The sequence below is a fragment of the Triturus cristatus genome, chromosome 1_1 (genome assembly GCF_964204655.1).
Source record: "Triturus cristatus chromosome 1_1, aTriCri1.1, whole genome shotgun sequence".
NCBI classification, from domain to species: Eukaryota; Metazoa; Chordata; class Amphibia; order Caudata; family Salamandridae; genus Triturus; species Triturus cristatus.
Window position 1 is genome coordinate 1,038,821,920 of NC_140579.1, and position 14,818 is coordinate 1,038,836,737.

The 14,818-nt window shown below is 44.0% G+C and overlaps 1 protein-coding gene across 1 annotated transcript in view; it reads left to right on the forward strand.

Annotated features, from left to right (window-relative positions):
- Positions 1 to 9,965, forward strand: part of LOC146871493 (galactosylgalactosylxylosylprotein 3-beta-glucuronosyltransferase 1-like) — a gene marked incomplete at its 5' end in the record, with an annotated part of 689,458 nt that extends 679,493 nt beyond the window's left edge. The window contains one exon of the mRNA XM_085647092.1: positions 9,373 to 9,965. Within this exon, the coding sequence (XP_085503218.1) occupies positions 9,373 to 9,379 (7 nt within the window). The remainder of the gene's footprint in view (positions 1 to 9,372) is intronic.
- Between the last annotated feature and the right edge of the window lie 4,853 nt (positions 9,966 to 14,818).

Sequence of the window (14,818 nt, forward strand, 5' to 3'; positions counted from 1 at the left end):
TTTATCGCACCTAATTTACTGCATTTGTAACACTTTTTTACTTCCTTCTTTCTTTCCTTCTTCCTTTAGTCTTTGTTTTTTTATTTCCTTCTTTCTTGCTTTCTTTCTTTCATTCCTCGTTACATCTCAACTTTTATCTTTCCTTCTTTTTTCTTTCTTTCATTCTTTTCTTCCTTTCTTTTTTATTTCCTTCCTTCTTGCCTTCATTCTTGCAAATTCATTATTTCATTCCTTCTTTCATGCTTTCCTTTCTTCTTTCATTCTTCTTTCTAGCTTTCCCTTATTATTTAATCAAATCTTTCTTGCTTTCCTTTCTTTGTTCCTTCCTACTTTCGCTTTTTCTTTCATCATTGCAGTCCTTCGTTCCTTCTTTCTTTCTTTTTCGCTTTCTTTCCTTTTTTATTTCTTTCATGCAAACGTTTTCCTTCTTTTTTGTTCCTTTTATTCATTGTTTACTCATTTCTTGTTGTCATTCCTTCTTTCTCGCTTGTATTTCTTCCATTCTTTCTTTTTCTCTTTCTTTCCCTATCTGTCTCTCCTGTATTTACTCTTTCAGTCCTTTCTTGCTCTTATTTCTTCATTCCTTTCTTACTTTCTGTCTTTCTATCCTGATTTCTTGCCTATTTCTTTCTATCCTTCTTTCTTTGCTTTCTTTCTTTCTTTTGTGCTCTCCTTTCTTTCCATATTTTGTTCTTGCGTTCTTTCTTTCCCTCTTTCCTGTCTTCCTCTTTTTTTCCTTCTTTCTTGCTTTCTCTCCGGCCTTTTTGCCTTCTTCCTTACCTTCTTTCTTTCTTTCTTGACTTCACCCTTTCCTTGTTTCCTTCTTTCTTTCCTGCTTTCTTTTCTTCCTGTCCTTCTTTCTTTCCCAAAGGCAAGAGGCTGACATCCAGCTGAACAACTTCTTTAGGTCTGTGTTAGCCAACACCTTTTGATATTATTACAATTATGTACATGACATAGGGCCTCATGTAGGTAAATAAATTTTACCGGTTCTTAAATACCGAGCCGTACCGAATCGGTAAATTAGAATCGGTAAGTTATATGTAGGTAAAAATTCGGTAACAGTTACCGATTCGGTAACATTCGGTAAATACGAATCGGAATTCACCGAATCGGTAAATACCGAGGTGATAATTACCGATTCGGAAAATACCGAGGTGGTATCTACCGATTCGGAAAATACCGAGGTGGTATCCACCGAATCGGAAAATACCGAATCGGTATGTACGGATTCGGTAAATAACATCACATGACTTGACGAAACAGCTAATCCTGTGCAACGACAGCCCACCCAACCAGGAACTGCCCACACCCAGGCAGGTGTACACAATTAGCCGACGTGGCCACACCCAGGCAGGTGTACATAATTAGCCGACCCTGGAGAGGCTTGGAGTGCAGAGGAGAGGCAGGGAGCAGTTGCATGTGCGAGCGGGAAACGAACAGCATGTCCAGCCAGAGAACACAGAAAGACGGAGGGGAAAGGAGGAGGAAGCTCAAATTCAGCCCCAAGGAACTCCAGGTGCTGGTGGAGGAGGTGGTGAAGCAGCACCAGAAGCTGTTTGGGAGGCAATCCCTGCAAGTGCCTGAGGCTGAAAAGCGCAACATATGGCTGGCCATCCAGGCGCAGGTCAATGCTGTGGGAGTGACCCACAGGGACATTGAGGTCCTCAAAAAGCGCTGGTATGACCTGAGGATTGTGACCAAGAGGAAGATGGGCGACATCCAGAAGGAGGCCAGCCAGACCGGAGGTGGAACCAACAGGGCACCTGCCCTCACCGAACTGGAGGAGCTGGTGGCGGCCACAATCGAGCAAGAGAGCGTCGTGGGTCTTGGGGACGCCGACAGCTCTGCCAGAGCCGCAACACACCAAGGTAAGACGAAAGCACAGCAATGTAGCCCCCCCTACCCCTATCCCACATCCCCCATTGTGAAACGAGAATCACACTGCAGTCCACACGTGTCAGTGCAGACAGGCAATGCATTCCGGGAGATGTAGTCAGGGCAACACTAACCATGACGTAAATGTCACAGGGCAACAGGGCATGTCACGCACTCGAGGCACAAGGAGACAGAGGACAGATTGGAATGTGAAATGATTTATTGTGACGCTTGCAATGCAGCCCTTCGGGGACACTGAGCCAATGTTGTTTTTCTGTCCACAGATGTGACATCATGCAGTACAGGGCATGCTGCAGGGGAGACGGCACACCTGCCACAAAAATCACCTCTAGCCAGCACGAGTTCAGACCAGGGAGCAGGCCCACTGGCAGCCGCACCACCAACACAGCCAGCCTCGCCGCACACAGAGCCAGCATCACCTCACCGAGAGCCAGCATCACCACAACCACAGCCAGCATCGCCACTCATGTTCGAATCACCGGCCACATCTCCGCTTGCAGGTGTGAGAATGAGGAGGCGTCCAGCAGCCAGGCTACGGGCCTTCGACACCTCGTCAGACGACAGCATGGGCCCAGAAGACCGCACCGGGCACCAGGAAGGGAGCCATCCCACTGTGCCCCACACCTCACAGGCAGCACAGACGGGAGCAAGAGGGCGCCGCAGGTCGCGTGTCCAGAGTCCACCAGCACCCACTGACGGCCATGGTGTCTTCTTGGGGCTCGAGGGCCAAATGTTGAAGCAACAGCGCCTGCAATCAAAGGCAGTTATGTCAGTCCAGAGGCACATGCGGGTGATGAAGACAAGCTTAGTCAACATGGACACAAACATTGGCGGCATGGCTGCGGGCATTCGGGACATGTCCCAGTCAATCCAGCAGTTGTGCAGCAAATTAGATGCTGACATCGAAGCACGGCGCCGGGAACGCCAGAGAAGGGACACTACCAGCAGGGCACTCAACCGTCTGGCAACTGCGACTTCCCTACTTTGCCGGCGCTCTGTGACGATGCAGGAGGGCCTAACACAGTGCTGCAGCGACCTGTCTCGGGGGATGGTGCAGGTGACAAGTGCACTAGGGGTGCTATTGAGTAGTCAGGCGTCGACAACTGCTGCAGGGGATGCTGCGGAGCGCATCGACACCAGCAGCAGCATCACACCCCCCGTCCCAGAAGCACGCAGGAGCAGCAGGCGGCTTGGGGTTGGCTCTAGTGAGGATGCACAGGCCGTGCAATCCACCACTGCAGCGCGTATGCGCAAACATTGATGTGGCCCTGCTTAGCCACTTCCCATTGGGTGACGTAACCCTGGACATACTCCTTGTATAGATGGTATATTGCCAGATTGGCCTGTTCATGTGTTCATGGCGTGGTGCCACATTAAACTACGTCATGACTTCTCACAACTCGCTGTGTCCCCTCACTTACTCAGAAATAGTTGCATGTGATCTCTGCCCGTCTCTCTCTCCCATCGATTGCAGTTGGCACTCTAGCTGCGCTGCCCTCTGGCTGGCCTGACTCATCCTCGTTGTCCTCAACATATGTTAGTTCCACATCTGTACCTTTTTTCGTGGCAAGGTTGTGCAGCATTGCACAAGTGGCAATAATCTTGCAGCAGGTGATGGGTTTGTACTGGCGTGCGCCTCCGCTCTTGTGGAGGCAGCGGAACCTGCTCTTCAGTAGTCCAAACGTGCGCTCCACCACATTGCGTGTTGTTTTGTGGGCCACGTTGTATCGTCTCTCACTCTGGGTTGCTGGGTGTAGGTAGGGAGTGAGGATGAATGAACGGCATGCATATGCACTGTCGCCTGGATGAGTAAGAGGGAACCATCAGTTACATGCCTCTATACACTCTGATTTGCAGGTTTCAAGGGGCGTCACTGTTACTTACCCAGCAGGTATCCCTCTCCGAATTCGCCGGCACTCAGTCGTGTGTAGATCCCACTATTCTGGAAGATGTATGAGTCGTGGGTGCTCCCAGGAAACTTTGCAACAATATCTGTGATGATGTTCCCTGCATCACAGATCACCTGCACATTGATGGAGTGGGTGGACTTCCTGTTCCTGTAGATGTGCTCTGTGTCAGCTGGTGGACAGATTGGGATGTGTGTACCATCAATACAGCCGATGACATGGGGGAACTGTGCCATGTGATAAAAGTCTGTTTTTGTTTTCTGCAGTGCAGCCTGTGTGTTTGGGAAGCTTATGTAGTGGTGCATTCTCTGCATCATGGCATCCAGGAACTTCCTGAAGAAACGGGACAGGCAACTCTGGGATACACCACCCACCGCAGCTATCACCACCTGATAACTGCCGGATGCCAGTAGATGTAGGCTGCAGAGCACCTGCACATGTGGTGGTATGGCGTGCGCCCTTCTTGTTGGCTGGTCCAGGAGTGGGTGCAGGTCCCTTATCAGGTCCATGATGGTTTCGGGGTGTAGCCTGTACCTCTCATGTATCTCTGCATCAGTCAGCTGTAATAGTGTGATGCGCTGTCTGTAGATTTGTTCCTCCCGTCGCCACACCCTCAGTCCTGCTGCCTGTAGACGTAGGCGCCTTGCAATGACGTACATGGCGGCCATGTTGTCCACGCTGTTGCATTTTGGGATTGCTTATGTGCATTGTTGATGGTTACCACCTGCTTTCAATCCGTGTTAATTACCGACTCTTATTTACCGATTTTCCTGGATTTCTTAATTACCGCCTGCTCCTACATGTCATTTTAAATTTTTACCACTTCATATTTACCACTTCATATTTACCGATTCGTTAATTATGTATTCGGTAAACATGAATCGGTATTTTGGAATTCGGTAACTATGAATCGGTATTTACCGCCTCATATTTACCGAAAAGTGGTTTTTGGACTCCTACATCTCACTTGTCTGAATACCGGTCGGTAACGGCATATTTACCGAAAATCGGCCGTTACCGACCGGTATTTCGCTACCTACATGAGGCCCATAGTTACATATAGGGGTTTTCAGCTACACTTTATTCATTTGTCTGAAGTGTGTCATTCACATTTTTCTCCAATGCACGCAAGCATGCATTAAGGAGTAATGCATCACCATACTTCAGCCATTGGTTGATTTCACTATCAGCAATGGCTCCTCCGCAGGGGGGGAGGAGCGTCCCCCCACTGCAGAATAGAAAATAAAACAATAATAAAACAATTGTATTATCCTTTTATTTTTCACTGGTAGCTGATGCTGCCGAGTCTAGAGCGGGCGGGCCAGGCATTCCTTTGTTCACAGGCCAGGGACTGGGAGGAGGAGTGGAGGGCACTTGTAAGTTCACAAGTCAGTTTGGCCGGCCAGCTTACGCTGGCCACACAGACATGCGCACTAGGAATTTCTCCACCCAGCTGTATTGCGCAACTGGGTGGAGAAATGGCACAGGCTCCCAGTCCCTTCGTGAGCGCCTAACCAGGCCGCTCAGACCAACGAAGGCGCTGCTCTCACAGCATGAGAACAGCATCTGGATTGGGTGGGTAGCCTGTGCTGGCCAGGGAACTTCCAGAAGAAAGGAGCACCTAGGCAGCCAGCAGACGGAGTAGCAGCGAGAGAAGCGGGTAAGTGTGTTTTTTTAAATTATTTGTCCCTTTGCTGCCCACCACTTTATTTTGCCAGCAGCAAACAATCCACCCACAGATAGGAAACAAAATGGATGAAAAACAGAGCTCCTTGTGACCTCATGATACTGGAGTCCCTCTGCGCAACACACTGACAGCTCATCACATCAGCCAAAGCAACATACTATTCCACCTCCACCAATGAAGCCATCAACAAAGGCAGAACGCTTTTCAAGACAATCAAGCACTGCTTCAACCCCATGTCAGACTTGCCTATTCCTCCCGCCACAAAAAAATGCAATGCCATCACCTCTTCTTCAGTGATAAAAAACAGGAGGTCTGACAGCATATCAATAACACCATGCCTGCTTCATCTCTCAAGCTAACTCCTCCCCACAGGACCCCACACTAGTAAGCCTTTAAATTGCTATAACTCGCAGATATCATCAACATATTCAAGTACCTCAAAGCAACTTTGTACGAAAATGAAGTCTTACCCTAGTCTTTCATCAATGCTCTCTTTGGGGTCACTCTCACCCCTTCTTATCAGTGTCAATGCCTCCCTCACTCAAGGTATTTTTCAGGCAGCCCTCAAAACAGCTCAGATATTTGCTCTCCTAAAGAAACCTACCCAAGAACCCACTGACTTCACCTACCATTCATCACCAAGATCACTTGAAATGCGGTCTATGGTCAGCTCCAAGATTACATAACATACTAACCACCTCTTACATGACTAACAGTCTGGTGTCAAATCATACTGAAACACAGAGATTCCTACCTTACACAAAATTGACAATGTCCTCTTGACTAAAGATGAAGACAACCGCTGCTTCATGATATTGCTGGAGCTCTCACATTCCTTTGACCTAGTCGACCATTCACCCTAATATGCACGCTGATGTCTTAAATAGGATTTGCAGACAATGTCCTTCGCTGGTCCTCCTCCGACCTTTCAAACCGTTGCAAGTTTGTTCACATGGGCAACTCAAGGTCCCAAAAGATCCTTATCATCTCAGGAGTCCTCCAGGATTCCATGTGGTGTCCGGCCATCATAAAACTTTACATGGAGCCACTTGGTGGTGAACTTGCAAATAAGAGCATCAAGATTCACCAATATGCCGATTATACACAACTGTACTTGAAAGCCTTTTCAGTCTCAGACATTCAAAGCTTGAAAAAATGCCTTCACATCATTCAGATCTGGATGTCCAGCACCTACCTGACCCTTACCTCAACCTAGAAAGAATTCCTGTCATTTGCCATGAACAACAAACAAGCAACAATACCAACCTAGCTTAATAACAAACATTGATGGCTTCAAACCTCAACTTTCATTGAATGCCAAGTTACTTCGATTCACAAACCTCACCCTCAAGGAACAGATGACCAAAGACAGCCAGGTATCAGCTCTCTCTTCTAAAGAAAGTCAAACTGTTTCTTCCAGAAAGCAACTTCAGAACTGCTTTTGAAGCCCTTAGCTATGGAGCTCAATGGCCTCTTAGACTTCTCACTGGCAAACCTAAGGGGCAGCATGTATCATTCAGGACCTTACGAAATATGATCATGTCACCCACATCCTAATGGACCCCCAATAGCTCCCATTGCCAGCCCACAATATATTCAAAACCAGCTGCAGCTGCTTATTTTGCAGACATGCTTACCAACCCTAGCACACCCGCAGGTGCGATCAGACGGCAGACTAAGAAGTGTAATAAAGAAAAAAAGACAGCAGGCCTTTTTCATCGATGCACCCATGATCAGTAACAACATCACTGTATCCTTCAGGCTCAACCAAACGCTGCTCCAATTTGAAAAAGAGTTAGACCTACCTCCTAAAAGAACCCTACATCACATAGCAATTATCATTCATAGCATGCTACCTCTCCTATCTTTCGTTGACTTTATACTTGTCTTTGATCCTATACAGTGGACCTCTGCCGTTTGACTAGGTTCATGTTATAGAAATATCATATACATACATTCATAATAATATCTTTTAATAGTGCCCATTGAAAGGCCTTGAAGGGCAAAAAGCAAAATATATATATATATTTTTTAAAGTTTAGCTTGTAAAGGGTCAATCTTATGGCTACAACACTAGGCTACCGAACTGCTCCTGCGCCCAGCATAAATGGACTTTGTGGAAGGGCTTCTGTCAGAGAGGATGACATCCACCACCTCGGGCAGCAGGTCAAATGCAGTCAACTGCTGCTGTTCATTCTCTATGCATGGGTATGGTTCCTCCTGTTTGGCAATGTACAACTTTGCTTTTCAATAACACATCACCTTCAGGTGAATGAGGAAGAATTATCACATGATTTTGATCATGTCCGAGCTAAAACACCAGAGACGCACCTGATGTGGGTTTGTGACTGAAATCTATGTTTTGTAATCATGACATGGTTTGACTACTGTCAGTAGGCCGATGATTTTAGGAGCGCAGCTCTGGTTCTGAGTCAGAGGGTGCCAACAAAAAGTAACTGACATCATTGCATGGATGGCTATTCTATGCGGCTTCACTACATCACAGGGTGGCACAGAGCCAGTTCAGAGCCACACAGTGCCACCTACCAGCATGCAACAGCATTACTGGAAAACATTTCCGGATCCAATCAAGCATCTGGGGAGTTTTATTGAGGGGAAGAAGCTGCAGTTAGAAGTATCCATCAGAAATATAGTTTGCATGTTCACTGTTTAAGGTTTCATACTGAAATTGTTTTGAAGTCAACCGGTATGGCTTTTCAGTATTGAAAAGCAACATAGAAACATGTTTGTGAAACTGTAATAAAGTCTCTATGCACAGTGAAATGGCTATGTTCGTATAGCTGAAAGTAGTTTGAGCATCCTTTGTCGAAGCCAGAAGGCATCGCATTTTATAATTGCATGCCAAATGAGCTTCCATAGGTTTATATAGGCATATAGTGGAACTAGGCATTAGGGTCTGCAGTTACACACCATTGAAGGTGCCTCAGATCTACGGGTTCTAGACTCTAGGGGGGTCGTGGAAATATATGACTGTTCCTTATACCCCCTGTAGTTTGAGTCCCTTTAGAAGGTTTTCCCATTGGTTGTTGCACCTGCTTTACAGTTCTAAGTGTATACGTAGTATTTAGTGTTGCATGTATTAAAGTACGTTTTCTTTTTAAAATGACATTGGAATTGGAATTATTGATTGTTATTTGTTGAGTTTTGAGTTTCAAACCCTCATAACCTGAATAAGGACTGATCAGAATCGCTAACAGGGATACCTGGTCCCTGGTTTGAAAGTATAGGAGCCCCAGGAAATTAGAAGTGACGGTCCCTAGGTGTCACAATTGGGGCCCACAAATTGCTGGGACCCTCCAAACAGGATTTGTCAGGCTTAACATATGTACTTCACGAACAGGATGCAGTTCCAACCAATTAAGGGTTTTGCCAAACCCAGTTTAAATCCCAATTTTATGTGGTGTCTGTTTGGTTTAGATTTTACTTACTAGAAAAATTTCCCTTGAATGTTCATTGATCATATCTAGTCGGGTGTATCAGTACATGACCAACGATCAATATTTTACAACTGAGTCCAGTGGAAGACATATGCCAATTCCTCAAATTAAATTCCCACCAGACACATGTCAGTACAAAGCCATATCCTCTGCAAAAGCACAGCTATTCTGATTGTTCAGCTGGAATTCCAGATATTCTAAATGACCATGAGTAATATTTCAGACCTGGAGCTTGCAGAAGATTGACTGAAAGATAGTTTCATCCGTCAGGTGGCAAAAATGTATATCTTCACATCAAGTAGGCAAGAAATACATCGATCCACATTGCTGTATTGTTTTTAATAGGAATTTTCTCCTAACCGGTGTCTGTTTTTTCTAGCTTTCCAATCTATGTGTTCATTTATTCTTTGTCTTTCTGCAGGTTTTAGTTTGGCACACAAGGACTGAAGCTCCACGGATTCATTTTACAAGCTTTCCAGACACATTTGTCGAGGTGTAAAGGAATAGGTGAATAAGATCCAGTGGTCGAAATGGGCGGGATCGGCAGGGCACGGCGTGCCCCTACTTCTTCAATTCTATAGATTCCGTTCCCCTACTTTTTTATTTTGAACATGCGTCCCTGGACGTCAGAAACATCCAAGGCCTGCAGAGAAGGCTCGGCATTAGTGGCTGTTCGGGGACGGGCAGGGAGCAGGGAAGGAAAAGGTCTCCGTCTCTTGCTTCCTGCCCAGACAAGACAAGGACAGTGTCCGCTACTTCTCTGCCGCTGGCAGCTGCCTCCCTCCCCTCTCTTTCTTACTCTTATTCCCTCTCTTTCTGTTTAATTCCTCCTCACTTACCAAAAACCGTGACTCAAGAAATGGTTCTCACCCTCTCTTTCTTCCTGTCATTCATTTGTTCCCCTGTGAAATGGATGCAACAAAGAAAACCACTTTTGCTGGAAATGCAGTTTTTCTATTCCAAAGTGCAGCCTCGGAAATAAAAAGGTTCAAAATATGAAAAATAAATAACTAAATAAAGGAAGACAGAGTGTTCTTAAAGCGGCCAGATTGATTTATTCACACCCAAACACATTAGCATCACTTGACAGAGTTTGCCAGTGAAGCATTACTTTTGTTTTCTTGTCTTTCTTTGAACAGCATTGTTTTCCCCCAGTGGGGAAGTGCACCAAAGCTGAAGGTACTGCAATACCTGGTTAATGGGTGGATTGGAAAACAAAATGAGTACGGCGGCTTTGTGTTCACAAATTATGTCTTTTTTCAACCATACTGATTACGTTTTGTAGTGATTTAAGCAGTGGACATTGAAATGGGTCCTTTCTGGGCCCTGTCGTCATGCCCTTAACTTTTCAGGCTAAAATACTCCTTGATTTCTGAATAATGACTGTAAAAGCATTACGTTCACCATGTTGTTCCTGCTTACATTTCACATGCTTTATTTAATTTTGCATTCCCTATGAGTGTTTGTTTTTTCCAGGATGTTGTTACTTTTTCTTTTAGACAGCATATTGCTCTTGCCTAGTGCGTAATTTGAATTGAGTCGCATCCAGTTGTTTATAGCAGGTCAAATTGGATTGTAGCTGAAGGCAGTGTGAATTACTCTCAGTGGGGCAGTATGGTGTTTAGTGACGGAGTGGATGTAGCACTGTGGTCAGAGCTGCCAAATTAAGAACTGGACAACCAGGTTCAGCCTTCATGACCAGTCCCCCAGACTACTCTCCTGAGGGAGCACATTCCCATGCTAGAATTTAGAAGGCCCCGCAAAACCGGAAAAGCCCTGGTGTCTTAGCACCAGCAGGTGGACCCTAGCAGTGGCAAGTGTGGGTTCACCTTGAAGGCTTGGCCACCACAGTCCATACTGAAGTTCACCTCCAGTCTTGCGGGCAGGCTTACGAAGTAGCAGACCCTAGAGCAACAGTGACTCTGTCACTGAGGTCAAAGGACCCCTGAGAAGAGCTGGCTCTAGGGCGGTGCGGCCGGTGTGACTGCAGCGGGCACTAACTTAAGTGGGGGCGTCGCATATTATGGTTTTAAAAGCACTTGCTGCCTCCTTCCTGGCCTCCAGCAATTTTCGGCAATCATAAAAATGTCATGATAACTCCAGTGAATAAACTTCTTCCTAGAGTGAGATCGGAGTTTTGTCTAGTGGAAGTTCTGACTCATGGAAAGTTAGCGCAGAGGGTTAATGTGCCTGCTGCAAAGAAACTGTACCATGCCCATCACAAAGTGCACATAATGTAAATAGGTCAGTGGGTAACTGCTGCTTTTGTCAGTGAGATCCTTTTGTTACTTGCAGTTTATAAGTTAAAATCGTAACAAAGAACAGTGAGCAATTAACTTTCATCTAAGAGCTGCATACAAACTGCAAGGTAAACAAGAGTGTTATGGTTTTTTCCCTAAGCCTTTGATTATCCTAATGTTGCAAAAAAGGTTCATTTAGATCGAAATCAATTATGATTATTAAAGAGAACCCCCAATCATGGTATTAAGTTTTAAAATCTGAGTTTGTGTTTCTCTAGATCAATCGCTATTAAACTATACTGCCTACTAGTATGGTTGTCATGTGACTCCTACACCGTGTAGTCCTTTGTCTTATGTAACATTTCCTATACTGTGATCTACACATTTAAAATTGATTGTCTCTGTGTATATTGCTGACAGAAACTCAATGGCTCAGAAACAAATGGCTTGTGCTTCCACTTTTAAGCATATTTGGGACATTCTGTGATTAGAAGCATATTCCACTTTGTGAATTTATTTTATTGTCAATAACTCAAATTAATCGTTAAATAATCATGTGTATGCATTGGTTGTATTACATAACATAATAAGCTGTAACTGGTCAGTGAAATGCCAAACAAATACTAAAAATTGGGATGTTTTGCGCATCCTGTCCACACCTCCAGCTCCACCCACTGATCCAATCCTCAAGTTTTCCCGCCCTCTGATTCTCCGCCCACAGTTCCCCTACTTTTTTTTCCCCACTTCGACCACTGATAAGATCATTTATTTTGACCAGCAGAAAGAACGACTATGTAACCAAATCCCAATGAAAATAGTAAATATCTTCGATGAACAAATATGGCACAAAGACACTCATCAAGGTATCCAATTACGAAATAATGTGTTATATTATTTACCTGGAAAGACTGACACAAGCTTGCCTAAGCGACCTCTGGAAGGCGAAGGAGTCCAAAGCTGCAGCTAAGAATTTGACTGAAAAGCCGCTTGGACGCAATAAAGTGTGAATTCTATAGAAAGGTTATCAGGTTGTTGTCATAGCTCAAAAGTACTGCTGTGCATTTAAATATGTGATGACAGGAAAGCTCCCTAATCCCAAACAATAACTCAACAACACTGGAACCACACATCACTGAAAAGTAGTCTTAAAATGTTTAATATTTTCAAGAAGATTCGTGTTTTCTAAGCACCAGACGCTCTTCAGTTTTATATGATATTTTATACTACATTGATCTAATTTAAGTCCACATACTTTAATAATCAACTTGCATTTCTTGTCATCAATCTGATATAACATTGTATAAAATATAGTTAAAACAGTGATGTTTAATAGCACTGGAAGAAGCAACAATTAATGGGAATACTTGTTTCAGTATGAACACAGTTTATTTGTGTGCTGCAATAACATAAACAGAATTTACAATTGCTTCCACAAGGAGGCCCTCGGGAATCCCTTCATTTTGGCCCTTTTTGCTTCCACCTTGGTGGGATCAAGTTCAGTGAAGGTGTTGGACAAGCACAAAACACTTCCATGAGTATTGAAAAAGGCAAATTGGGCATAACAGATGCAGCCTAAACATCACACCCAGCTGAGCAGAAGAAGCGTTGGAGAACAGCCAGTGCAATCATTAATGGTTTCTCACATTTATGAAGACCAGGTAAGGGCCAATGCTGAAGGGTTGATGCTACAATTGGCCACAGCTTAAGATACATGAATAATCCAAAGAATGTGGATCTGGATAAGAAGGGTTCCACAGGATAGGCAGGTGTGTAGCGGTGAATATGATGACACTGTGGGAGAAGAAAACCATGAGGAAGCCGTGGGTAGGTCCTGGATTCTAGAGTAAAAAAGAAGGCAAAGGTAGCAGCAAAGAGTGGTGGGAGGTATAGTGGACGTTTGCAGAGAGGCAGCAGAGCTGGGGCATAGGAGAACTATGTTCTGTCATAAGTATGTCATAGTGGCTGTGCTACCGTATAACACTGCAGTCAATTCCAAAGTATCTGCTCCACAATGAGACCATACTATTACACTCATTGCCCTACTGTAGCAAATTAAGTGATGCAATTGGAGTCTATCGTTCAAAGAAATGTAATCCTAATTGGGCTAATTCCGTCAAGCTATTACATTCTAAATGAACAAACTGATGCATATTTGAGAGGTTTCCTTTAATCATTTCCACTGCAGAAAATGTCTTGTTCTTAGGGGCAAGGAAGTGGCTGGCATGACATCTTTGATTTAATACACTGTCCAAATTATGCTTAGTGGAAATGGGTTAATATGGCTGACATATAAAAACAGCATGAAATTGAAGCATGCATTGGTATTGATTAAAGTGTCTTTTACTTGTAGGATACTACAAGAAACATGTTTAAATTAAATGTTCCACCACCAAAGCAACACTGTAATCATTACTCACACATACATGCTGAATTGACTGGAATGGAGTGCTAATCTTCACTAAAGTCATACTTTATTTTGCTTAACAATGACCGACATACTTGAAAGCGTCTGTACACGTTTATATATAACAGAGATGCAGTCATGCCTCTGTAGTCCCTATCTAATCCAGATTGTTGCTAAATTCCATAGGAAATCTGATTTTTGCACCCTTAATAACTTGGGCACCCTTACGAGAAAAAAATGCATAGTAGGATATCTAAATTACCGCCATATGTGGCAAAGATTGGGGAAACAGATCAAAAGGTATAAAGGGATCACAAAATCATTTTTCACATGCCGATGCAATGGGATTTCTCCTAGCAATTTTTTGTGTGTGCATAACTTCAAAACTGCCGAACAGATGGTCACCAAATGTTAATGCCATGGCAGATTCATCTATGTTCAGTTCTTTTTCTTGGTTAAATGAAGATCCATTGAATCATTTCAGAAAGGTAAGCCAAAATGTAAGGTTCTAGTGTGCATGTAAATGTATGTATATACTCCAAAAAGTTCACAAACCTCTGACGAACAAGCATGGGAACTGGATCGTATAACATCATATGGTTCTAAACTTCAAATGAAATAACATTTTGAAAAATGCATTTTAGTACGGTTTTGTGTTCCGAATTCAGTGTGGTTGAAGCCCAGTCCCCGTGTTGCAAATAAATAACCGGTCCCCTCACAAACATAAATGCTCAATGGCACATATTAAGTTTTATTCTGGACACCTGTTTGCAAACAGGTTTGAAAGAACACACAAGACACAGAAAAAACACATACTTTAGTCAGCATGGGAAAAGGTCATTCCTTGGCGGACCATGAATACATACAATACTGTCCGTCAATGCACAGAATATGTTGCCATAAAGATAGGACAAATATCAATATGGCCCTCAAATTGTGTACAATCCTTGTGCTTAATGTTAAAATGGATGTTGCACTGGTCATGGTCTTTTTCTGGACTAAGTAACTTGGACTTTCCAACATCTATATGCATTTATGAAATGGTTAAAGCTCTAGCCAACCCCGAAGCAAGGTATAGTTTCCATAACACATGCAACTTGGATATTTTGCATATAGGATTTTTCCATGTTATAACTACTTCTAATATTATTTTCAACCACGTATTTTGAAATGAGCTTCGACTCTTATGACTCTCTTGCTCTGACATTTTGCCATTTAGATGT